Genomic DNA, 26,727 nt, shown 5'->3' with positions numbered 1-26,727 from the left:
CACGCGTGCCGCGATGTAAACCCATGCATAATGCATGCCTGCATCTCGGACCGCTTCCGATTGCTGCACAGCGGTGAGAATAATCTAGCGGTATTGCTATATAGGATAATTAAGACTTGGGAGGCAAACGTCGAGACGCATCGTCGCTTCACCTCGCATGGCTTGCACAGGTGCAACAGCGCCTTCGAAACCGCCACCGATCGGACGCAGTCTCTGGTTAATGAATTGCCGTCACTGGCAACATACGCCAAGAAATCGGGTCATCCGATGCGAGCCTATGGGTTAGCTTTATAAACGCGGGGTGTCGACGACTCGTGTGTTCCACACCCACGATATATCTCAGAACGCACACACACACGCACGCAACTGAAAAACACGTCCCACACACCCCAAGACGCGATTCAATTTAACAAACGGCGAACCTTCGGGCAATAACTAATAACTTCACTTCACGTCGTAAAACCACACGTGAGACCGGCTCGATCAACGGCCACGGTTTAACCTGAGCGCAAGTTACATGGGTATAATATGGTATACCTGTGATATACATATATATATATATATGTATATATACATACGTGTATTACGGTATGCCCGGTGAACCTACGTCGGCACCCTCGACAGGCGATCCTAAAGTTGCCCTCAGGCTGACACCTGATTTTCACACTTGTGATTTTTCAGCCAAAAAAGGATCGCTTTGTTTTTCTTTTCTGTTTTTTTTTTTTTTTTTCTTCACATACCGCGTGGAGGAAAGAACGACGATCTCGGATATTGCGCTGAACAGACTTATCGGACATTCGATTGTGAATAGCTGGTTTTTTTTTTTTCTAAGCGGATTATTGTTTGACACTTTTTTTTATCCCAACGGTCGAAAGAAATTAGCTATTTTTCCAAGTCCAGCAGGTCGAGTTTCATTGCTGGTGTTTGGTTTTCTCATTTTTAATAATATTTCAACGTTACCTACGTCATGAGGTTTCATATTTTATTTATTTTTATTTTTTATTCTTATGAGGATCACCTCTATAAAACTTTGACGCCTTTCGTACTCGAAACAATATAACTATGATCAGGAATCAGAGTAGAAGATGATACCATTGAAATTGAAGATGATAATTTACGAACCAGAAGATTGGTATTTTTTCTCATATTTCTGCAGGTTTTGTTAGTTTTAGAATTCTCTTGAGCCAAAATATATCAGGTCTGGAACGTAAACGTAAATTTTTCATTTCCAAATATAAAGATAGTACGTGCCTGTCGGCAATTGAATTCAAACTATCCTGACGCAACGATAACATCTGATCTTCGGATTTGCCATTAAATTCGAATCTTACTCATTGTCTATTTTTTTAACCCTGACACGAGACTTGGATGAAGAACAAAAATCGCCTGGCACATACGTAAATCAGCGTTTTGAATCAAGAAATTCAACGTTAAGAACAAGGTGTTCTTTCATTTTTTGTTACAGTTCGACGTAAATTTTAATCCGTCAGTTAAATTGCCAGATTTATTATACATAGGCGTTTCAAAAACGTATACAGTGGATTTGTACGAAGTTTGTCACTCGTTGGTGTAATTCGATCTAGCCACAGCCGTAAATTTTTCACTCGCGTATCATCGCCCGACAAATCGCACTGGAAAACTACCGCAGTATTTCTACAGTTTACGATCACTGTCCTCTGACGAAGTATACAGCTCGTACAAAACGGCGAATGTGAAAACTAACGAAGACAGCGAATACCATCGACTCACTATTGAACAGTGTCGAAACCTGTACCAAACTTGAAGTAATTCGTAGTTGAATTGCAGTACGCAATTACTAATTGAAAAACGAGCGTGAAATACGAAGCCGATTTTACTGCGAACCGTTGGCGTTTTCGGTGAACAAGATGATGAAGAAGAACTGGGAAAGACACCGAAGAAGACGAATGTAGCGGGTGTCTAGCATGCGCATGTCCTGTTTCTGTCCCGGGGAGTCGTCGAGCACGTCTATATGGTCCTGGACTTATTGCCGCTGGCGCATGCGTCCCGGGGAATTTTGCTCTGCTTCCTCCGCCTCGAAGGGTTGGGAGGATTTCGATTGAAAACGTCGCGCGCCGACGGAAAGAAGTAGCCATAACTACAAATTACATCGTTACACGGGTATTAAGCGACGCGCCGTGCGGTCAGTCAGTCGTTTTGCAACCCATTCTCCATGTGGGTGCAACGTCACTGATTCCGAGCAGTAAGTGCAGTTCGGATACTGTTACATCGTTCGCACTCGATCGGCATTACGGACCTTCCACGAGTGTTTGTACGTATTATTGGCCCGTCGTTGAAGTTTTAACGCGTCGTTTGTTGCTCATTATTGAGAAATCGATGCGGAGACCGCAAATATCGACCTAACTGTCGGATGCCTATTTCGAACGCAAGTTCATCGTTTTAGAATTCATTGCGAACGGTGAGAGAAGTGTGGGGTCATTTTGTCTCGATGATGGAATTCAACTGGCGGAAGTTGAAAATTACCGATAGATCGTTTGTTGCATCGAACATCGGTGTGGACGATAAGTAGGAGCTCAAGTTATCAAGCAATCGCGGTAACTCCGCGTCATAAACGTTCCACATCCGATTAGTCATACGATTTGGCGAGAATTCACTGTACTTAACGTATGAACAAAGGACGCGGATTATCACTTCGGTACGTGTTTCTCTTGGTAAGCCGTTAAGCGGTTGAGCTTCGTTTTCTAAAGTTGAAAATCTATGAGAGAGTATTAATCATTCTTTCCTGCATCGGCCAATTTGTTTGCGATGAGAAACGGGCCGATAAATTTAACGCACCGGTAAAATATGAGGGGAAAAAAGTAATTGGGTAGCGTGTAAGGAAGGCGCGAATAAGACTACATTATAAGTCCAAGTAAATCTGCTGAGAGGGGGGGGAGAGAGAACGATTATTACGGCAGTATAGGTATATTTATATGATTCTAATGAGAAGTTGATTTAATTTTAATAGGTCATGTTTATTATAATGGCAAACCGGGATGCAGTAGTTACGGGCTACGGTTACGGTACATTCGCGTATGGTACGCCTGTCGCAAACTGATTTGCGTCGAGGTGGCTATGGCTGACTTGCTGGATGGCTGTAACCGTTTCGCTTCTTGCTCAGCACTGTGCCGGTACCAGGACGAGGGGCGCGCTTGGCGACCCATTAGTTTGCCGATTAGGATCAATGTCCTTGGCAACTCGATGCATTATACTCGCTCGAGTCATGGACTACTCGGTAGGTATAACAGATGGATAAATATAACTCGTTGCAATTCCTGCAACGGTGACTTTCGTTCGCGCTGCATGATCGAGCACCGAAGTGTAATTAACTCTTTCTGGATCCCGATTAATCGAGGTGAGCATTTGGTTTCGGCGACGAGTGTCTCGGAGATGAATTCTGATAGACGAATTACTTGGAGATGGTGGTAAGCGGCAAGGACCACGCGAGAGGCTGTATATTGTGCACAACGTTGATTCGGAAACACGATCCGATCGGAGAAGCCGGCTGGTTAGTGATTGCCGTGGCTATAATAACGAGAGAAGATAGCCTGCCTGGATGGCTGGCTGGCTGGCCGGCTGGCTTGAATCTCCATTATATTCCGCGTAGATAGGTAACCACTAACGGGACGTGACGTTAATGAATTTTTTTTTCTTATTTTATATTTCTCATCCTCTTATACGCCTCTCCTGAGTATCAGTGGTGGTGGTAGGTGGTATACAGGTGGGTATTGTAAGCGTTGCGCTGGAAGTAGAAGTAGAAGAGGAAGACTCCACGCGCAGGACAAGTTCATTATTTTTAGAACTGACGTTTGCCCATCGATTCCTCGTACCCGACGAACACAAAGACGCGTCTATACACGCTTCCGAGATGCCACATTGGTGCTTTCGTGATACTTAAAGTCGTAAGAGCAGTCTAAGGAAGGGACCGTAAAACGACCGGTCCAATCGTCACTACGGTAGCAAAGATAGGAAATGCGAGAAGTTTATTGTGATTAAAAAATAAACCGAGAAGTTACGAGAGACGTTCTTCTTGCCTGAAAAGCATCTGGTGCGATGGTAAGAAAAAGAAGAAGAAGAAGAAGAACCCAGACGTCATTATGACGTATATTTGCAGGTCGACGTTCGCGGTGAAAGTACAAAAATTTTTCATCCCGAGTAAGGGTGCTATGACGAATTCTTTGCACCAGCGGTATCCTTTGGAAGATGCTCCAGTGTCATGTGGGAAGATGAAGAATCCAGAGGTGTTAGGGTTAGAAATGATGAGGGATTCGAATACCCCGGTAGTGTGTGAACTCTGTGGGGGTTAAAACACTGGTCGAAAGAAAGACAAGATTGTGTAACGGGGATAGAAGTAAGAAGAAGAAGAAGAAGAAGAAGAAGAAGAAGAAGAAGGAGTGTGTAGGAGTAAAGTGAGCGGGCGGTGGGGGGCGAAGAGGTGAGCAGGAAGGAACTCTGGGAGGGAAGCGAGCGGCCGACGCGGTCAGTAACGTTTCGAGTCGAGCGCGTAAAATTAACGACATTGTTATAATTAATTAGCGGCCGTTTCTACGGGGCAACAATATAGAGCCGCGCGGGGTTCGTTAGCGAGATAATTGGTCACAGAGGATGCTTTCGGGCAAGCAGCGTTAATTCTACGTCTCCTTGAGGAGCGCGAGGATACACCATCTAGCACACTCCCCACGTCCACCAACATCGTGGTATTAAAACGCGGGTACACGCATTGCATTACACGGTTTGCGAATGGCGTTGCTCTGCGCTGCGAGCGAAGAATCGCCTTATGGTAGGTGTAGATGTATACCGGGACAATCTGTTGAAACTTGATAATCGACCGCGCATGCGCGAGTTTTATCGGTTGTTCGCGCAGGCTGGCCATCCCGAGTTTTCAGCTGTCAAACTGTTTCTGACGGCGATGCAGTTGATACGAATTTTCGAGGTTAGAATCTTGAATAATTGAGGTCGTGACTCGGAGAGGTTTAGGAAAGCATTTGTTATCGGGTCGGAAAGTTGATTCTTTAAAGAACGGTCGGAACTTAATGCTTACGCTCTTTGAAAATTCAAACGTTCACATTTTGCGTACGTTGGCTCGTCTGCATCGCAGACAAAAATATCGCTGCGGGAAGATTTCGCCGACCAATGAGATTGAATCATTTGGCGCACGCGCTGTTGATTTTCAAGTTTCAAGAGATTGTCCCGGTATGTATAATACATACTACGGGTACAAGACATCGGTGTGAAAAGTCACCTGGCAGCAGAGCCAGCGGCGAGCCGTCGACTTGACAATAATTAATTTCGGTGCCAACGTTCAATGCAAACGTGATAATGTATGGAGGATGATACCGCTGATGTACCTGAGTGAAAAAGTGACGGAGTGGAAGGTACCTTCCTACCTACCTACCTACCTACCTAACAACGTATGCACGTCTAAGGAGGATTTCTCCGATGTGCCGTCTCGTAGTTAGAAATGAGATTAATAAGGATTAGCAAAGACGAAATAATACAATATGATCTCATTAGCGCGATTAGCCTGCGGGCATGGATGTCTGGCTTCTTCGTTTGGAGTGGGGCAAGACGTAAGTCTCACTAAGTAAGTATAAGACTCGCTGGGGAATAAGAGACCGAGAGAAGCCCCGTAGAGTATCTCAGACCGCAATTCGAGAATTGAATTTCCTACGCCGTAGCGTATAACCAACACGGTGTCCGTGTGGCATCCTCTGGATTCCCCTTCCGCCGTCTCGTTTCACCAGTCAAACGTCTCGCCATATTTATGCAGAACTTTAACCTCTTCGGTGCAGCGTGTCAATTGCCTTACTCCATCGGCAATGTCGCGAGCGGTACATATTTTTTTTTTTTTTTTTATTTCTTCTACCAGACATATCGCAACGCCGTATAACCGCTCCGTTTCAACGACGAGGAGAGCTCGTACAACGGATAAGATACTTATCTCGAGACGACCGCGAGTCGGTGTATCCGGGGACGTGTAAATGTATAATCCAGGACAAATAATATCCCGTGTCTTAAGCACTAGTTTACCTGGGCCACGTAATTACTATGATCGAGCCAGCGGACATTCTTAAGCAACGCTGCTGCTCTGGCTGCTCGGCAACGTTCGCCTCTTTGTCCGTTGGTTCCTAATAAGAACAGGCGGACAGAATTCTTTGGGAAACGTGCTTTACGGTGTACCCTCGATTTGTTGTCGCACAACTCATGGGAGAAAAGCGATACATTTTTGTACGCGGATCGGGATTCATCCGCAGACGAATGAATGTCGGACGTACGGTTTACTTCGATCGAGATATCGGTTTTCCTCTTTCATCCCTCCTGCGATGCCGGAGACACGGGTACAGGACCTGGACCAGGTTTCGAATCGAATCTGGGGGGGGGGGGGGGGGGTCGCTACGAGAAAGGCGTAATAACAGGTTAGGGCTGAACCAGCGTGTGAAACAAAGCACCGCTTTATGCGGCTCGCGTTCAGGATCATTTCCGAGACCGTCCAACAGGTACGGGGTAGAGCAGCGAGCTCTTCGCAGGACCGCCAGGACAGCTCTCGAGGACCCCGGGACGGGACGCCGGACGGGTTGGGCGGTACCCTTGCAAGGAGTATCAACTGGCTATCCTCATACTTCATCTAAAAACCCGGATCGTAGGCTCGTAATAAAAAGAGGACGTTGTATATGGAGCTCGGTTAGTGATAATTATAGTACATCGAGACGTCTCGACTAACATCGGAGAGCCTCGGTGGTCTGAAATGATCAAATCCGTGATTCGTGGCGAGGCTACAGAGGCGCGACGTTGGTATTATTTCACGATGTGCTATAAACTAGAGAACAAATCGGGGTTGCTGGCGTTAATTTTTCACCGTCAATGAGAAGAGAAAACTTTGAAGGATCTACGTAGGAGGTGTTACAATTTTCAGTCTTCCGTAAGGTCGATTAATCATCGACGCTCAGACGATTCGTCAAGATACTTAATTGGAAGTATTTGGCGAGCAATACCGATACAGTAGGTATAACGCGTAACGACATCTCTTTGATTTCTAGAAGTGGGTATTCCTAGTTTCGAAAGCAACGCACGTGGATACCAATGACGAAATGCGAAACATCGACGAAAGGATCTTGAAAACCTTGATCCGATACGCGCGGAGTAATTTTTATGACCTAAACCGAGAGACGGATATCAAGATACAAAAGTGTACCAGTACCTACGAAATTGGAAGAGATAGGATCCGCTCTAAATCAAAACGGTTCGTAAAGAGCTTGGCGTGATTGTACTCGGTTAAAAGTGGAGGACTATTGGTTCGGGTAAATTGCTTTTGAGCTGATCATTGTCGGTGTAAATGTCCGGCGAAGGGTTTCGGGTGTAGCCGGCTGCTGCTCGTTCGTATCTGCACGGATAGCGGTGAAGTCGTGTTGGGATTAGAGTACGTCGAAGAGGAGGTCCCAGGATTCTGTAATCGGTAGATTAATGTCCGCCGCTCTAGGTGCCCTCAGCAACTGGCAAACTCGCGCCGGATCGCATATCGCACTGCAGGAGTCAACCGGACCTTGTACCGCCGTTATGGAAACCTTATTCGGAACCTTTGCCGGACCCGACCGGACCCGCTGGAGACCGCCCTCCGAGATCGAAAGCTCTGTTCTAGTTCTCGGGCTGTTCACGGCTTCCAGATTCATTCCGGCAGCTTGCTTCGGCTGTATAATACACGTCTGATTTAGTGCCGTTGGCTCGGCGGAAACCGAACCATTTTTATTACGACCTCAAACCTGGACTCGACTTATCAACGTCTCGATTGCTCGTTACCTTGCGGCTCCATTGTGAGAGCAGTTCGGTTTCTGAGACCAGACACGAAAGTGGATTTGGAATGGTTCTACTTCGTGGATACGTCAAAGTATGTTCAGCACTTTTGACCACTTGAACTTTGAATGTTTTCTTGAAATCTCGCGAATGCTCGAGTCTGTACTTTTCCGAAACGAGGAAGCTACCAAACTCCGTAAAAGGTGCAGGACGGTAAAGAATCACGACTTCATCTATACTGCTGAAAAAATTGCACTGCTTTGACCGTTGAAGCGGTTGAGAATAAACAGTGGCGAAATACGCCAACACGAGTAACCATTGGTACCTAAAGTAGCCAAAGTTTTTCACACGGTCAAGCCGCGAGGTTCCGAGGCCAATAAATCTCGAATAAAACGCGTCGATTCGACGGAGTTATGGCTTGAGTCGGTACGAGGTAGTACAGGGGTGACTGTAAGTATAGAGGGTCGCCTTAATGACAAGTCGAAATATTTTGATTAATGACCCGGCGCAGCGAGCCGTGTGGCAGACGGGCCCAGTTCCCGGTTCCCGGTTCCCGGTTCCTTCCTCCATTCACCGTATTGTGCGGTGTCTTATACCTAAGCTCAAGGTATCCCAAGCGAGGTCCGAGGCTCGGTGGTCATCTTGCATAACGGCCCGATTCCAGAACCGGCCACCCTTTTAACTTTTTGTCCCCGACCCCTAAATCCGATCTTTATACGTACGCCACCGACCGAGGAGTAGAGCCGCTGCCGCAACGCTTATTATACAAACAAATCCAACCGAAGTGGGCAAATAACCGGGATTTTCATGCCGAAGAATGACCCTTGGCTAAAAGTGCCCATGGGAAAAGTGAAACGGCGCTGTTGTACTTGCTCCGTGTCTCAGAAAACTGGTCTTGATACTACTTGGGTAAGTTTCTCGATCGGTTCGGTTGGGAATTTTTTTTACGCTCCTTTCGTACTCACGGATCAATAATTTTTCAGTTTTACTACACCGGTGTCGGGCCAACAATGACGACGATCGTAATCACGATGCGATAAATTTCTACACGGCTTCTTCTTCGCACAATGGACGAGACTGAGGATAAGGGGATACTCGAAGACTGTTGAAACGGTCGATTTCAATTTGTACACCGCGTTTTATACCCACTTGGGGTTACTAATTTATGGACGGTTTTCTACAGTTTCGGTATAATTGCACCATTCGTACCTCGGGTCCGAAAACTCCCTCGGGGATATTCGGAGTACCGAGTTTCGAGGAGTATTGTAACGATTCCGCGGCAGAGAGTCGCGAACGAACAAATCGAAACATTCTTTTCACCACACTTCGATGGAAGGTTCGTTTTTCTCGCAGGAGTCAACCTTCTCCCATAAAAAGCAAATATCAAACCACAAAACCAAAAAGGAAACGATTTCCCTCCCTGAATGCTCACTATAGATTGTTTGATTTTCAAATACGGATTACTAGATACACGTTATTATTAATTATATGTTTCGTATACTTTATAGGTATATATATACATATTTATGCCAAAATTAATTCGATTAAATTCACAAGTTTTTACGTAAAATGCCTTCCAACCTCTGATTTAAACACATTCTTCGCTATAAAGTTTGACGTTTTATATTGAACGTCGGTTCCGGTGACGATCACACTGGTTTCGAAATGGCCTACTATCCATCCTGGTTAGGCAACATACTGTTTTATTAATGCAATATCTATCGGATCCAAAATCAAGAGAGCACCAAACATGCGGAAGAATGCAAATTATCAATCAGAAGAGTTTCAGCGTACACTGTAGAGAAATACGGTGTTAAATATAGAAAAATCTCATTTGTTACAGTAACTAGAAAAATTCAGTGAAACGGGTATCGTTAAAAAAAACTGTTTGAATATTGTTGGAATTACGAAAAACGAGGTACACGTAACCATTTTGCGCTATTGTCGATCCTTTTTTCGTTATCGCAACGCAAAATCAGTTTGTGAGGTTTACTCTACTTTTTTAGTTAAACAAGGCTTCAACGTCAATTTATCGTTGCGCGAGCATTAAATTTTCGCAACGATTGCAAGAAAATATAGCAACGGTGCTCGTAATGAGAAAGAATAGTAACGGATACCAGACTTTCCGGTAACAGCTAGAAAACTAATTTTCACTTTCTACCAAGAACTGTATTTTTCGATCGCGGTAAAAAATGAAAATAGTCAAGGACCGAGCGGTAACCGGAACTAAAGATATCTCTCACTGATAGAAGTCCGCACCGTTTTTTTTTTTTTTTATTCATTTTAATACCAAGTGTCAAGGTGTCAAGAATCGAACGATTTACACCGATGATGCTTAATTCGACATTAATCGTTGCGGACTTTTATCGACGCCGTGAATTTTCTGACAGTGTATATTAGACTGGGCCAAAAAAATTGACAATTTTTTTTTTTGAAAAATATATTGAGAATATCATTCAGTATGGCAAAAAAAAAATTTCATGAAATTTTAAGCCCTTCATAATAACTTTAAGAGGTCTATCATCGCTATTTTTGATTTTTAGTAATAATTTGATGTTTTACGTCAGAACTGTCGAAATATTGAAGTGAAAAAATTTATGTTCACTTATCCCTTTATAAAATTAAATTCCCTACAAAAAAGGTCTGATTATAGATTTTTGTCAGACAAGCCGTTTCCGAGTAATTAAGCTTAATATATTGATATAATTTCTCGATTAATTCTCGAGAAATTCTCGAGAAATTATATCAATTTATTAAGTTTAATTACTCGGAAACGGCCTGTCTGACAAAAATCTATAATCAGACCTTTTTTGTAGGGAATTTAATGTTATAAAGGAATGAGTAAACATAAATTTTTTCACTTCAATATTTCGACAGTTCTGACGTAAAACATCAAATTATTACTAAAAATCAAAAATAGCGATGATAGACCTCTTAAAGTTAATATTAAGGGCTTAAAATTTCATGGAATTTTTCTTTTGCCATACTGAATGATATTCTCAATATATTTTTCAAAAAAAAAAAATAGTCAATTTTTTTGGCCCAGTCTAGTGTATGTACGCGTATAGTATATCCCTATGTAGGTGCTTTTCCATAATACACCGATGCGCATCGGTGGCGTGTTGTAGGAACATTTCGACGCTCATTGGCACAACGATGCTGATTGTCGGCGATCACTTTATTACGTAGCCGGATTGATTTTGATGTCAACCGATGTCAAACGATCGCGAATTATCGTCAATTTGTCAAACCGCGGTTGTTCGCGATGCGACCGACTGATTGAGGGGTGGCCCAGATTGTCACCGGGTATACACACAATGTGCGTTACACACTCTCTCTCTCTCTCTCTCTCTCTTTCTCTCTTCGTCCCAACACCCTCCGTATGATATATTTTCACGTACGCGTGTACGTTACGTGGCACTCACGCACCGTGCACACATATGCAGCAGGTTAGCAAAGAAGCGACGATGACTCACCGGCGTCTCACATTCCCAATAATTTATCATCACTTGTATGCCATAATCAAAGGCTGCACGCGCTTAGCGTTGAAATACAAAGCTTTTAGTGGATTTCAAACTATGGGACACGTGCTACGAGCTTTCTTATTTTCACGTACTTTGCTACCCTGGTAATATTGAGATTCTTTGTTTCTACGGGATTCGATCGGGCGAAATGTAAATCACGAGTCTAAGATATGAAAAAAAAAAAAAAAAAAAGGATCGAACAACCCGTGGACAAGTAGCCATTATATTCTGTCGACGTTTCGGTGTCGAACAGCACAGAAGCATGAAAAACTTTCTTGCGGGAGAAAAAAAGAAATGAATAAAAAAAAAAAAAAATACACACACGCGCGCATTATCATTCCAAATCGCCCAAAGCTTCTAGCACACTTGACAAAAATCCTCGGAGACTGGCATGGTTTCTTTTTTTTTTTCTTAAATTTTTTATTTTTATTTGTTTATTTTTTGTTTTTGTAATTCCTTTTTATTTCTTCCTTTATTCAAGTACAAGGTACACGCAACGCGATGATTTGTCATGCATACACGAGAGTTGGTTCGTTGCGTCAGCTTAGACAGGCTTCTCTTTTTCCTCGTTTGCATCTCATGCTCTCATCATGCAGCGTGCGTATTACATGCGTACAATGTACATGTATACACACATGTTGTATCCGTACTTGAACACGCGTGACTTAACCGCGTAAAATTTTTTTAAGGATACCATCAGTCGTCAGGATCTAAATACCAACTGGTATCGGAGCGAAAAGGTGAAATCTGCCGGAGTATTCTTATGCGAAAAATTACAAACAATTACGACTCATTGCGCGTCATTGCGGCATTACGCTTTGGGGTGATTAAAAAACTTTTTACGAATCACGACGCGTATGAGCGAAGAAAAAAACTAATTGTGTCGCTTACGTTTGCTCGATCGTAAATTCAAATACTCTGTATTAATTTATTGTAAATCAAATTATATTTCTCTGTTTTGTTTCGAATCGAGATTTAATGTCGTTTGAAAATTATTGTTTTAAATATTTTCTTCTTACGCTTGCGATCTATCGATGAAGAAGATTTGCACAATTGTCCCGGTGTTGTAGAAACGCTGCGACAAATGTCGGTGAATTTCATCCTTTGCAAGTATATATATATATACATATATATATATATATATGTATGTATAATGTAGAAATGTACCGACGACGAATTGACGAGATTTTTATACCATTGTATGACTTCTTTTTTTTTTTTTTGTTTTTTTTTTGTTCATGCGTAATCATTGCATCAGACGTTTCATCACGAATGTTAATAAATACCGCTATACATATACGTACAGGTACACCAATGACCTCATTGGATTTTCGTCGACTCATCATGGACTGCACGAGCAACTTCAACTATAAATATATCACACGAAGCCGTAAGGTGATTCGGAAAAAAATAATTTACCATTTTCCACCGTGGCATACCCTAAAAAATTTTGTTCAAGTCAAAAGAAAGATTCTGTGAAAAGATGAGCGTTCTACGGTACGTGTAAGATCGCGTTCATTTGGTTTTTCACTTTTTCAACACGTTGCAGCATTTCAATTATTACTTCTTTCCTGGCATTTATACTCGACCCGAAGATCACGATCCATAACACAACGATATATCGTCCCGGAATCTTGTTCGCCTGAATTAAAAGTTCGTATCAAATTATAAATATCTTATGAGATTGAATTAATAACGAAAAGGTCGTCAGGATACGCTTCGCAAACATCAATCGGATACTTGATATTTTACAATCGCGGGTCTTCTTTGCGACGTGAATTGATATTGCGATCGATGCCAGTAATGAAAAAAATTCAATTTACTCACGATACTAAGTAAATGTTGAAAAATTGTACAAAAGTGAAAAAAATCAACCGGACGCGATCTTCCACTTAACGTAGAACGATCATTTTTCGCAAAATCATTCTTTCAAGCGCATCGGTGGAAAGTCGCAGATTACGTTTTCGGATAAAAGCCCGGTTACGCACGCCGGGAAAGAAAGGGAGCGAATGAAATTCGTAACGAAAAAAAGAAAAGCTCTGAAAGTAGGCGCATGTATACAACGGGATTGATAGTGAATAATTCGTAGCGTTGAGATCACGGGGGGTTGAGGGCATTAATCACGTCGAACCACGCACTAAATCACTCGTGAGATATAAATTACAACGCCAATCTGGTATCAATAAGGAGTAATTCGGGATAATAGGGCGTGTAAGGATGAAGGGACGGAGCGGCGGAGGAGGAAGAAATAATTCCTGATCTTCCTCTCGCCGAGAGAGAGAGAGAATCTTGGGCAAGTGTGTGCGACCGGCGGTAGATTCCCATTAACAAGGATATCGGTCGATGCCTCCCCGAGTTTGTCTTCTTCCGTCTAAACGCGACTCCGTCCTTTTTCCCGTTCCGTAGTCCCTAATTTTCTGCTCACCGTCGCGACGCGTTTTTCTTCGTTAGGCAGCTGCCGCCAAGCACTTTTCTGTAGCACTCGCACACTCCGAACCACTTCCTCTATACTTCTTGTTACACGCGATAAATAATTCACCGCGTTTTCGCGAACACTACCGATCGGATATATATATATTATACACCTACCTCCATCAATGACGCGCGTATATTCTCGGCTAACTTTGCTGCGTCACTCCCACGCGTAAAATATCGCTTGTTTGTCAAACTGAATACCGAGTCGTGTAGTATTTTTCTTATTGTACGTATACGCTCGTTGTTTCCGAGTGTAAATCGTTGTCGGTATTTAAAAGAAATTAAAAGCGCGGACAATTTATCGACGGATAGACGATTTGGACACTTGAGTTTTGTGACAACGTTTGAAAATTATACCGTCATTTTAAGTATGATTTTACAGTTTTGATACACCGCTCAGTTTTTTTTAAAAATTATTTTCATTGTTATAGGTAGAAAGTGAAAATTAGTTTTCTAGCCGTTACCGGAAAGTATTTTCCTGTAACAAATAAAATTTTTCTCAGTGTATAATAATTGTTTATCACAATACGTTTTACCGAAAGTTAATTATTTTCATTGAATTTGAATCATGGAATTTTTTATCCACGTAAAATAATAAAACTGGATTACGTCAACGGTTCGTTCTAAATATATTTTTGGTACAAAGCGGAATAGAATTTTTTCCCACACAATCGTATTCGAGTAAACGGTAGTTTGTCTCGTAGAAAGATTTCGATTACTTGAAATGTTTTACGCCATCTTCGAATATCCTTCGGAAATAGAATATACGTAATTTCTGCCAAGTAGAAATTAGGAAGCTACAAAAAAAATCTCTCTCTCTCTCGATGTCTTCAGGATTTGATTTTCTTTCCCCCTCGCTCTCGGTTACGACTATTTTTTCTATTCCGTGTTCACTTCTAATTTACTTGTATCACGGCTGATTGCAACGTGCGTAGCTCGTCACTCATAGAGTGATTAATCTCATTGACGACATCGCTGCGGCAGCGGAATTAGTGCGGGATAAGAAGCGGAGATGAGACGGGATGAATAAAATAAGAAGAAGGACGTCGAGCGGGAGGAAAAAGGAAGTGCGCCGGTGATTACATCGTTATTAGACCCTTAACAGATGTAAAAATGTTGAACCTTGCATACCTACCCACCTTAAGCTACCATCCAACCCGACTCGCTCCCAGCGGGTTATTAATGGCGCCTCTTTGTTTTTTTGAGACATGAGTCGTGAACACGCGGTGTATATTCACGCCTTGAATAAATTAATGCACGCCGCATGCAACTTCTCAACCCCCGAACCTTGACGGGTCGAATTAGGTGTCGAGGTGCATTCAAATGCGAATGAGCTCCGGGGCATACATGGCGAAGTGACAAATTGGGGAACAGGTAGAAATTCTACGTCAATTCTGATCCTCGTCCTCGGACTTTTAACCCTATTATTACTACTGCGCGGTGCCGAGAGAATGGTACGAAGAAAAATAAAAGAAAAAGAAAAAAGAAAAAACTGGTCTGGATCTTTAGACGGATATTTACCCTTCTACCCTTTATTTCCCTATCCGGTATTCAGGGTGCGTGTATCGCTATTGTGCAACGAAATCTCGCGGTCGGTTTCTACGGTGTCTGGTGATGAAAAAATTTTTTCATACCTCGACCACATTATCACATAAATAGATAAACGAAGTTTCGTTAGCGTCGATTTTTAATCGATCGTTTTACCGGGTTATCAAACTTTGTCGCAACTTATTTTTGTCAATCGATTATTATACGGTTATATTGATTGACGTTTAGGTAGATATAACCGTTTAAAATTTGCGTGATTTTTTTTCTTCCTGTTTTTCGGTTTTTGTTTTTTTTTTTTTGAACTTACGCGTATCTTCGATTCGAGAAAAAAAAAAAAAAAATAAGAAATTATCGAACAACCAGTTTAAAAGGAAGAGTGTAATAAGGGTTGGAAATTTATGATTTACGTGAAATTTATCGATCACATTTCTTTAGCACATTATCATTACCTCGATGATCATTATTCGGTGAATTTTTTAGGTGATGTGACACGTTGAAGTGAAAATTTCTAGTTTCCTTTTTTTTTTTTAATTTTTTTACGAATCTTTCCTTAAAATGTTTTCTTTGACAGATTCTTTACCGCGGTCCGGCTACACGAGTTCTGAAAAGAAAAGACCGCTTGTTCCGGTGCTACTCAAGCAGAGAATAAAGAACTTGGTTGATATGCTGCAGTTATCTGCATCAAGTATAAAGATTTGGCCGATTTTTTCGATAAAAAATGATATCATTGAGCGTTAATCAATGCAACAGAGATACTCGAACTAACCGTGAAACCTGAACTCTCCGAGTCGTTTGCTATTTTAGAGATTGCGGATAAAATATTGTAAAACAAATATTGCCCGAAATTAAATATAATTGTTCACAATTATCAGGCAGCGCGCATTTGGGGAGAAACAATTTTACGCTTGTTTCAGAATGTTTTTCATATTGTATGTAACCGAATTGGAAACATGTTTTTAGGTGTAAACGATACGAGGAATTGATCGTGACTTTGCACAGATCTTACAATAACCACGTCGCGAGATTTGTCAATCGAATTTAAATCTGAACGAAGCAGCTAATCGAAGATATTTTCAAAAACGTAACAACTGCAACGGCGAACGTTTGGCGAGCCTGTTAAAGCGGAGCTTCAACGTACAAGGAATGTTGAAAAATTTTCGCGCCGTGATTACAAGCTAATGACACTAAAATTTTCCGTTTCATCGAGTAATTTCGTTTCGGCGATAAAAGGTGTGAGTAAAAATATACCGTGAAAAAAAAAAGAGGCGTCGTGGATTTACATAGAATATTTTTTGGTACCAATATTTAAGAATGTTATCATCCGACGTTCAAGTTCGAAATTGAGTACAAAAATTGGGTGTAAAGAAGGGAAAACTTGATACACAGAATTTAAAAATGGCGAAAGTCGAAGTACGGAGAGGTATAAGATTAGAATGGTGGAAACGTAGAACGCCAAACCGTCGAATAGAATCGTCACAATTCCTACGGATAACACACATTTTGTCTTTCGGTACTTCGACTTGCCACACATTAAATTTTCCGTACTCGAACTTTCCGCATTTCTAATTTCTACGATCGTAAGATTTTCGCGTCGGTGAAAATTCCATTCCAATCGTGTTGAATCCCAGTTTTTTTGTTTTTTTTTCACCCCCGCCAGAGAGTCCGTTTGACAAACAGTCGAAACCGGGCTGCTCGCTGGTTCGCCGTCGGTAAATTATCCGTCCGCACATCGTGTAATGATGAAAAAAAAAAAAGAAACAAATCGTCTACAACGCATCGAACTCACCCTCGCAGGTGAATTGTCCGTAATGTTTGCCGCTGCTCTTGTCCCCGCAAACGACGCACTCTATATTCGGCGATTTGTCGGTCTGCGAGCTTCCGGACTGCGAGCTGTTCGCCTGACTTCCGGGGGTGGTGCTGGGCGGCAGTGGATCCCTGGGGGTGAGAACGCTACCGACGGGAACGAGGGCCGTTATGTCCTCCGGGGTTGCGGACGGGGTCAGGTGCGTTGGCGGCATCGGCGGGGGGGGCCCCACCTGCAGGGGCCCCCCGCCTATAGAGGCCCCGGGATCCCGCGAGGCCCACGAGGGCGGCGGGGCGACCAACGCCATAGAGGCGGAGGTCCCTCGCGATGAGAAACCCAGCTCCAACGTGGTAAACTCGGTATGTGGAGGTACTCGCGCAGGAAAAAGGGTCGCCGTCGCGGGCGGGTACGCCACCCCGGCCGTCGCCAGGGCGTCCGCGCCTCCCGACCCCCCTCGAACCACCCTGAAGAATTCGAGGCTACGATCGATGAAAACTGCGCTTCCCGCACCCCGCGATCGAGGGTATCGATCGGCCTCTTCCCTTGCGATCCTTGCGCTTTTACGAAAGTTCCCTCGACCTTCTTATCACCCAGGGGGGTGGGGGATGTTTTTTTTTTTTTTTTTTTTTATTTTTCCTCGTTACTTTACAAGTCGATGAAATATCTTAAACACTTTTTCCACGATACGATTCGAGGAACAAACAAACACTGCAATTGAAAACCGAACCGCAACGTTCGAGTACCTAAATCAAATTTTCCATCACACACGATGCACTTTTTTTTTTTTTCTCTTGCTTTCTTTCTTCTCTCTTATTCTTCTTCCACCGCGATTCCGAACGTTTCGTACAAACCTCGTGTACACATAGGCGAAATCACTTGGGACACTTTTGCTTTTTTTTTTTTTTTTTTTTTTTAGTTTTTTTCTTTACTCCGCAACGCGTTTCGTTCACACCGTGTATCGATGTTTCACCAGAGATCTCTCTGTCCGCGGGTGCGTGTATATCGGTTTTTGCAGACGCGAATTTCTTACCGCGCGTTGACGTGTTTCTTTTTTCGCATGTCTCCGAAAACTCGACGATTATTTAACACAGACGCGGATCGTGGAGGATGTAATAATGAACGAAACGGGAATCACGACCGGTCGAACTTTCTCGGACGATTATTACGACAGGTTGGAGGTGACACTGATTTAACGTGGTATTATTTGCGCGGGAGTGTTCAAAACGACGGCCTGTCGCTTGTCACAGAGACAACTCCACGTGTTTCCCGGGTTTATTTATCGTGAATGTCACGCGCGCAGGACAGGTTTCGTTAAAAACCAAGGACACGAGCGGTAACGCGGATGGTACGTTTAACGTTTATTAGCGTGTAAAACGGTGAAAAACAAAACACCAAAGGTTACAGGTGACGCGCGTAGTTTGATTGTACTGTTAAACGTGAACGGCATCGCTCGTTCTTGCCGCGTGTATAAAATTTTCACCGCCGATCGCTTTCGCTGCAGGATCGCAAAAAAAAGTGAAAGAAAATTTAACGAGCGGAGAGACGGGTGGATAAGAAAAGAAAAGAAAAAACAAAAGAAAACAATCGAACGACTATTTTGTTAAAACTCTAAAACTCGAAGAAATCTTCGATAAATTTGAAAAGTGGAAAAAACGAAAAAAAAAAAGAAGAAGCGAGAAAGAAACTAGCAAAGACAAATCTGCGAAAAACACACTTGGCATTACGGCGCTGAGGCGAGTAAAAAAAAAAAAAAAAGAAATGTTGAATTATTGAGAAAAAAAGAAAATACACGAATTTAAGGAAAAACGCACCGCGCACACTGTTTTTTAGCTGTTTATTTTATACATCGATACGTTTACTCGCGATCCGGCAAACGTTGGTTACTTTCTACGATCGCGTCGACGTCAAGGATACGGTCGGAGTATGTACAAGAGGTCCTTTTCAAAGGGATGTCACCCTTAATGCGGGGACGCGGCCGGTTAATAGCCCTCGGTCCGTCTCTGTCTTGAGAGGCTTTAAGAAAACAACCGGGACCTCGAGGACGACTATTCTTGTGGCCGACCAAAGACCGACTGCCGTCACCGGCGACCCCTGACACCGACCTGGCCCCCCCACCACCCGTAACCCTCGCAGGTTTCTCGCGGCACAACCGGTTTCCATGACGACCGAAGGTGGGGTCGAATCTCGGTCTCGCCCCGAGCCAACTCTCATTGGCTCCGACCCTGCCCTACCCTTACCACCGGCGATGCCCGCGATACCCACTTCACTTCACTTCCTACGAATCGACAACGCCGACCCGCGCTGCTCCCTGCAACCTCCGCTCCGCTCCGAACGCGGCTCGTTTCTCTTCCAACCTCGTCGAGGGGACTCTTCCTCGGGTCCCGACGCTACCCCCGGGGTCACCTTGCGTCGTTACGCGTTCGTTTCGACCGGGCGCGAGTCAAAATTGAGACTAGGGACTCTCCTCGGTGCGCCGCCGAGGAGGATTTCATTTTTTACGGTAACTGGGATAATTCGGTGAGACGGGTATCGTTGTAAAATACTGTTTGGATATTGCTGCGAAATCAGTTTCCGAGGTTTACTCGACTTTTTTTGTAGCTAAGCGAGGCTTTGACGTCGATTTATCGTTGCACGAGCGTTAAAATATAGCAACAGCGATCGTGGTGAGAAACAGTAGCAACGGGTACCAGACTTTCCGGTAACGCGTAGAAAACTGAGTTTCGTTTTCTACCTGGAACTATATTTTTTTTAATATACAATAAAACGGGATCGGGGCTCGAAACTTGGAAGGTTCGATGTTTGGAATGGAAAATAAAATAACGAATGATTAATTTGTCGAAAATGAAAATTTTATCGGAATAAAAGAACTTTGCTCAGTGTTAAGAATAGTTAAACGAAGACTGGCGATAACTAACCTAACCTAACCTAACCTTACCTAACCTAAATCTAACCTAACCTCTGTCTGTAAGAGATTAGTCAGCGTTCTCGTAAGTGTGTCATCCCGTTCCGACTTGGCTTAGAAATATCGTTATAACTGAAAAACTTTTGATACGGTTGTAACAAAGTATAACGTAAAATCAGGCTAGACGTTGTAGCTGTTTATTGAAAAAATCAGAATAAAAATCGGTTCGGTAGTTCTGGAGTTTTGAGGTAACATTGAACGTCGGAAAGACTTATCGAGTTTTATTACCTAACAGTGCGGAGAAGAAGAGATGAGAAAATGGTACTTATGGTCGCTTTGGCTTTCCTCCGCAATTACCGCCACGTTCTTTTTCTCTGGTTTACCTTTAGTGCGGTTTTTTTTTTTTAACCGCTAATTCAGAGGCGGAGCGTAACAATTGTACCGTCGAGTATATATATATATGTATACAGGCGTGTTGTGACTTATCGCGAAGACCGCGTCACGTAAACTTCCATAAAGCGTACAGGCGTTTAACGAAAGATATATATATACAACGTTCTCGCAAGGAGGAAGTGATATATATATATGTATATATAGACATTGTTTTACATTATACCTACCTTGTTATGCGACCGGCGCGTACAAAAAACCGAAAAAACATGCGACCCGAGCGGGTAAATAAGAGTGATTAATGTTTAAGAGAGACGAGTAGACGCGTAGAGTTTTGTAGGTACCAACGATACGGCTCAGATTTAATCTGATAAGACAGTTTTAGTCCCCTCTTCTCCGCCCGAGCGGACTTCACGGCTCGCCTGTAAACGTCGCGCGACGAAACACTCGCGTGGACGCGAAACTCCTCGAGTCCAAGGCGTCACGGACGCGTTATTCTCCTGGAAATATTTGCGCGGCAGCTACTTCACCTTCACTCCGGAGGCCAAAACGTTGTAGCTTACCTCGCGTCGCACGGTCGAAGCCAGGACGAGATGCGCGGGGGTGGTTCGGGGATCAGGTCAGATACGGAGGGCGTCGGCCAATGGCGACGCCGAGTCAAGTAGGGTGCGAAAAATGGGCCGAACCCGCCCCCGGGGTGGGATTCCTGGGGTTGACGGCGACCCGGCCACCGGCCGCGGGTCAGTCGGGTCGCAGCCTTCCGCCCCTCGAGTCTTAGCTCAAGCCCCGTTGCCCCCGGAATTTTTATACGCACGTCCGGGGACGAGGTTCGGTCGATGCGCTTTTTGCCCCGCAGGAGCTTCTTCTTATTTTTATCGCTACGGTATCGCGGTGCGATCGTAACGCACGTACGAATAATCCGCTCTGTCCGTAAATAGGACTTTGAGACGAACCTCTTCGCGGGCGTTCTCGAACGAGATGTTTAAATAGGTACCCTGGCTTCGGTCGCTGTCTTTTAGTCCTCTTCTTGAACCGGTGTCAACTATTTGCCCTTTGACCGAACCTAGCGTTAAAAGTCACCGGTGACGTCGAGGGTCAGATTTGGGCACTGGCCAAACGATTTTCTACTCTCTTCATTTACACTCGCTCAACGATCCTCTATCTGCTACTATTTATAAACACCTTAGTCTGATCTCATTGTATCATTTGCAGATCCACTATACTCTTACATTGCACTTCTGTCGATCGTTATATAGGTATACAGACATTGCTGCAGCGTAGATATATATGTATATACATATATGTATACGTACCAGTTGTGGCCATATTCGTTTGGAGTAGTCGGAGGTTACGTTTGTTCATCTAATACGTAAATAGTTATTTTACAAACAGCAAGGTGTAACGCGTGTTGAAAACATTTGGCAAAGACTTACTCAAAGACGCAATTTAGTTATGAACGGAGTAATCGAAAAGATCGCAGTCAAACTCTGGTAGATACGAAATTTTATCAGGGTAGCCGAAAGTTATGTTGTAACGAGAAATGCCCCGATACAGAATGTTTAACAATCGCGAGACTGAAGTTAGTAACGTTAGTGTAACGAAACATCAGAGAAAAGTTTACAATCATTGTGCAATTTTAGAACGACTCTCAAGAATATGGCTCTTCGAAGTATGAGAGTGTTTTGTTTATCATGGTTTAAGGTGCGAAGTAACGATGTTTCCTGAACATGCATCGTTACAGTAACGTTACTAACTTCAACCTCTTTAAATAATTCTAGGTATAAAGTTGACCGCGTGTTTATCGTTTGCATACTGGATTCAACACTGGATTGTAATGTTAACAGTAGAGGATAATCTTAAACAGCATTCCTTGTATAATATTACGTATGCTGTTGGCTACAAGACTTTAAAACAGTCTCGCACTACGTTGGTCTGAACACGATTGGTACTTCTAATAGGATTTCTTTCGGTATATAACCTAATGAAGCCGATGGTAAGAAAGTCCTGTCAAATGTAACGCTGCATGGATGTTACGTTTTTTTTTCCCCTCCCAGTCTAGGTACCTACGCATCATGTTCGTTGAATTTTGGTAAAAAAAAAAAAAAAAAACTTTGTCGAGGCGAACTCTGTAGACGAAAAATGTGATATTGCCGCCCTAATAATAATAGTCGCGGAGAAGGAGAAGGGGAGGGAGGGTTGCGGTTGCGGCCGACTAACAGCCGCAACTCAGGAGAAATCAGGGGGTAAGTCTGTAGTGGTCGAGGGTGGACGAGGGCGGAGTGGCGGTGAAGGGTGCCGAACAATGCGTTCATTCAATGCGACCCAGATATGATTACCGGAAACCATCCCGTAATTACTTTTTGTACTTCGTCGCCCGTGCCGCCGCGCTTCCACCACTACTGTATTGCTATTCTCACAGCTACCCCGGGGTCTCTACATCCCTTGGTTTCGTGGCCACTTTTTTCACGCATTAAAGCCCACTACTCCCTGACGAGCCACGGTAACTTGAAAATGAAAATTTTTCGCTACCGCACGTTCGCTTGTTCGTAATTGGCTTACGGTCGACTCAACGATCGAAGTTGAAATACGAGCGTTTGCGATTCGTTCGTGATCCACGAACATATTAGGAAATCTCATATGCGCAAACTTGTTTGTCTGATGCACGCAAGCGTTTCGAGGTTATGTTGACTCGGATGCAGCCTCGCTACATTTTCGATGTTTGAGGTCTTCAACGCAATATTGCGTAACCTCGAGATGAATTTCAATTTTTACAGCTGACATCTCGCCCCGACTGAGTTGGCCAGCCTGATTAGCAGACGAAAATTCGGCGCGTATCGGATGAAACTACCAATCCGAGCTCATGATTTCGCGCATGCGCATGCGGGTGCTCAAGTTTTCTCACACCGTAACGGTGCAGTCCGTGGATTTGAGGGGGTTAAGCCAGTTGAGACTTGAAGAAGCGACGAAGTATAAAGCTTCGGGTACCTAATATTCGCAGCGAAACTGTTCTAAGAGCCAGATATTGCTGTCATCCGCCTTCTTAGGAGGAGGTAATCTTGGAGGCACGAAGCTTGCGTCATATATATAACTACATGCGCGCGTGCCTTTACGTGGGTACGTCTTTGATAGGTTTATTACCGAACACGCCATAGCTTGCGGGTAAAAAGAGGAGTGTGCGGAAAATATCAGGAGAGATTTCGCAGCGGTTCTCTGCGCAGTCATAAAAAAATCGTATCGTTTTTCCATCCCGTGGATGAATGAAAAAGGTTTGAATAAATTAAAACTTTCCGCGACGTGTTATGGGAGTACTTGTACGGTGTTTTCCAATCGATTTCAAGCCGAGTTACCGCTCATCTCTACCCCGTAGACTCTAATCCGTTGATTTTTCTTCGACTTATGCAGACGTACCTTAAAGTTTTACGCACGCATATCTTGATCCTCGGCTGCGTTGTTGAAAGCCACTGTTGAGCACGAAGGGCGTGGAGGCCGCGGGTGCCTATATTATGAGTGTGTTCATATTTCCTCTGTTGCCTCTTCCTTCCCTTATCTTCTCCTTTCTCCCGAGTCTCTTTGTTCGCACTCTTTCGACTGTTAATGCCGCGAAATTAACTCCGCAAGAGAGTTTAAGAACCGCGGGCCCCGGGCCATGGCATTGTCCCTGCGGTGGTATTATTTTAACATTATCTCCGTTTCCCCCGGCCACCCACTCCCCCACATCCTCCTCCTTGCTTTTAATTAATTTATTTATTAACCCCGCACACTCGGCTCGATTTATCCCTAGCTACCCTGCCTCGTGTACATATATGTATATATATATATGTTGGTCGAATTCTATGGATTTCGGTTTGTAATGTCGAATTCGGAATCAAAGGTAGGACAAAAAAAAAAAAAAAAAATAAATAAAAATTTCAACCGCGTTATACATCCGAACAATCCTTGCTCCTTGGGGGGGCGTTTTGAATACGAGAAACTAACCGAGTTTGTAACGAATCTAATTAAGCCCTTGGGTTTAGATGGGTTAGTATTTAACTGCCGAGGTTAAGTGCCAGTTTCGTAATATAATTAGAATCTCGGCTTCTGCGGCGGGGCTGAAAGAGCTGCCTTTTTCTCTCAGCGTCTCGGATTTTTATCTCGAAGTTGTTTAACCGTCGGGAAAAATTTCGCGTGGGTCACTTTCGCGGTATTTTTCACAAAAAAGTACTTCGTCACTACGTCGACTCGTATACCAATATAGTTGAAATCCGAACTTGACCGAAGAATCTTCAAATTTTCAAGTCCGTTCAATTATTTTTCTTTTGCGGAATAGAACGTTCGCCTCGACGGGAATAATCGCAAGACTACACGGAGCCGGGGCGATTAGGTAATAAATCGTAAATATCATTCCCGAGATTCATGCGGACGACCGTCGTCGTGCCCGATATTTGCATAGGGGCGGGGGATATCTGACCTTCCGTCTTACAGAAGCCCATTATACCATACACAGTGGCCAGTTGTCCGGCAAGGGTCACCTGTCCCACGATTAGCCCGGGTCAAGATGCCCCGCACACACGGATCGAAAATACCTGCGCAAGGGTGTTTTTACGGTGCGTTGCCGCGCAAGGCCGTACCTACGACGTGAGTTTACGATAAATTAATGGTTTTCGGTCACCCTGCTCCCCTTTTCGCGGGGCAGAGGCCGTCGGCCGGTGCAAAACTCTCACGTGAAAATTCAAATCGGGGCCAAACAGTCGACTGTCTCCTAATTATTTACGGTCACCCGTCGTGCGACGTATTACTATACACAATACGCCGGGTCCCGAGAGGCTCTCGCATTGACGATCCTTACGACAGTGGATCATTTGTATACGCGTAACGTGTCGCTGCAGACGTTAATTTTTAATAGTTTATAAAATCCTTTCGAATCTCGTTCTTTAGGAAGCAACCGCCGTGTTCCAAGTGGATTAGGCTTTGAATGAACAAATTTTTTCCTAAAATGGAAATTGATTTTTTTTCTTATCCTCAAATTATGCTCCGTGACGAGGCGATTCCAACGATATCCGACAAAGCACTATTCCGATGAACGGACGACGAGATATCGCCTTTTCAAGTTATGTAGTCACGCGCTGCGCTCGAGCGCGTTCTGCCCCAGTTACCGCGCTCGAGATTCAAACGCGGATATCTCGGTGTCGAACGGTCAGAATTACGCCTTGTTGGGTATCGTTGGATTCGTCTCGACGCCCTCTGCAACTTGAGATCAACGAAAAGTACGAATTCCGATAACGAACGAAATTCCGAAGCTTGAAATCCTGAAAAAAATCAGTGAGTACCTGGAGTGTTTCGCAACAGGAACCATCCCTCTTTGCTGAAGTTATTTGGAACGTGCGACCCTACAGCATGTATCCAGAAGCTGGGACGTCGAGTTCAGGAGTTTGGCGAGAAGGGGAGCCGCGACGGTCACTCGGCTAATGGTCGAACGTCAAACACTGGGTTCCGATACAGAGCGATCGTTTAACGTTGCAGCAGAATTTGAAAGACTTCGATCCATTAATCTACGGGAGCGCGAGGAATTTCTTCGTGCGTAAACATTACCAAGCCGAGGTGCATTCACGGTTTAACGATCTGCGCCGGCGCTGCTAACTCCGCAAACACCACGAATATACGCACAATTTATCGAATTTGCCAAATTCTCCTCTAAACACCTCATTCTTATTGAAAATTTCAGAACGGTGCACACGCAGCTGACTCCTGATGCTGACGGGGTCCGGAACACGGTCCAGATGCGAGGCCTTGGTTTTTTCATCATTTTTCATCCCCCAATAAGCCGCACGTCGCTGACGTCCACCACCCTCGTGAGAAATCTACCAAATCTTCACACCGACCGAACCGGACGTCCTTGCCAGCATATACGATCAGTTCCGACATCCTCGGTAAGAAGTTTACAGTATTTATTCTACCGTAGCAATACGCGTACAGTGTGGGAAGAAACAGGTAACGGGGCATGGGTGGAACACGCCTAGTTATTTTCCCTGTCCAATAAATTTTATTACACCGTAACTTGTAATTCGCATAAAAAACCTCAACGCGCAGCTGTACTAATCCGTTGATATTCAACAGTTTTATTAGTACTTCGTTGTCCAGTAACGATATGCAAACGAAATTCAGAAGACTCGATGACACTTCGTGCGAAGTGTTTTTCATTGTAGATATCTTGGAACGCCCGTTTGAAAGTTTTTTTTTCTTTTTCTTCTTCTGCTATATATTGGCGAGCTGAGCAAACCACTTCCAAGTTTATTAACCGT

General features: G+C 43.8%; 2 protein-coding genes across 8 annotated transcripts in view; one reads left to right on the top strand and one right to left on the bottom strand.

Moving 5' to 3' along the window:
* The window catches only part of svp (COUP transcription factor 2), a 102,358-nt gene extending 83,142 nt beyond the window's left edge, over positions 1 to 19,216 (bottom strand). For all 3 annotated transcript variants that reach the window (XM_046629025.2, XM_046629027.2, XM_046629028.2), the window contains exon 1: positions 17,140 to 19,216. In XM_046629025.2, the coding sequence (XP_046484981.1) occupies positions 17,140 to 17,464 (325 nt within the window). In that variant the 5' untranslated portion in view covers positions 17,465 to 19,216. The remainder of the gene's footprint in view (positions 1 to 17,139) is intronic.
* PIG-V (phosphatidylinositol glycan anchor biosynthesis class V) overlaps positions 1 to 26,727 on the top strand; it is a 207,922-nt gene that overhangs the window by 120,532 nt on the left and 60,663 nt on the right. For all 5 annotated transcript variants that reach the window (XR_011177330.1, XR_006883572.2, XR_011177332.1 and 2 more), the window contains one exon: positions 26,151 to 26,355. The gene's annotated coding sequence lies outside the window, so the exon portion shown is untranslated. The remainder of the gene's footprint in view (positions 1 to 26,150; positions 26,356 to 26,727) is intronic.

The sequence above is a fragment of the Neodiprion pinetum genome, chromosome 5 (genome assembly GCF_021155775.2).
Source record: "Neodiprion pinetum isolate iyNeoPine1 chromosome 5, iyNeoPine1.2, whole genome shotgun sequence".
Classification (NCBI taxonomy): Eukaryota; Metazoa; Arthropoda; class Insecta; order Hymenoptera; family Diprionidae; genus Neodiprion; species Neodiprion pinetum.
This window is presented reverse-complemented; position numbering and strand designations above follow the sequence as displayed.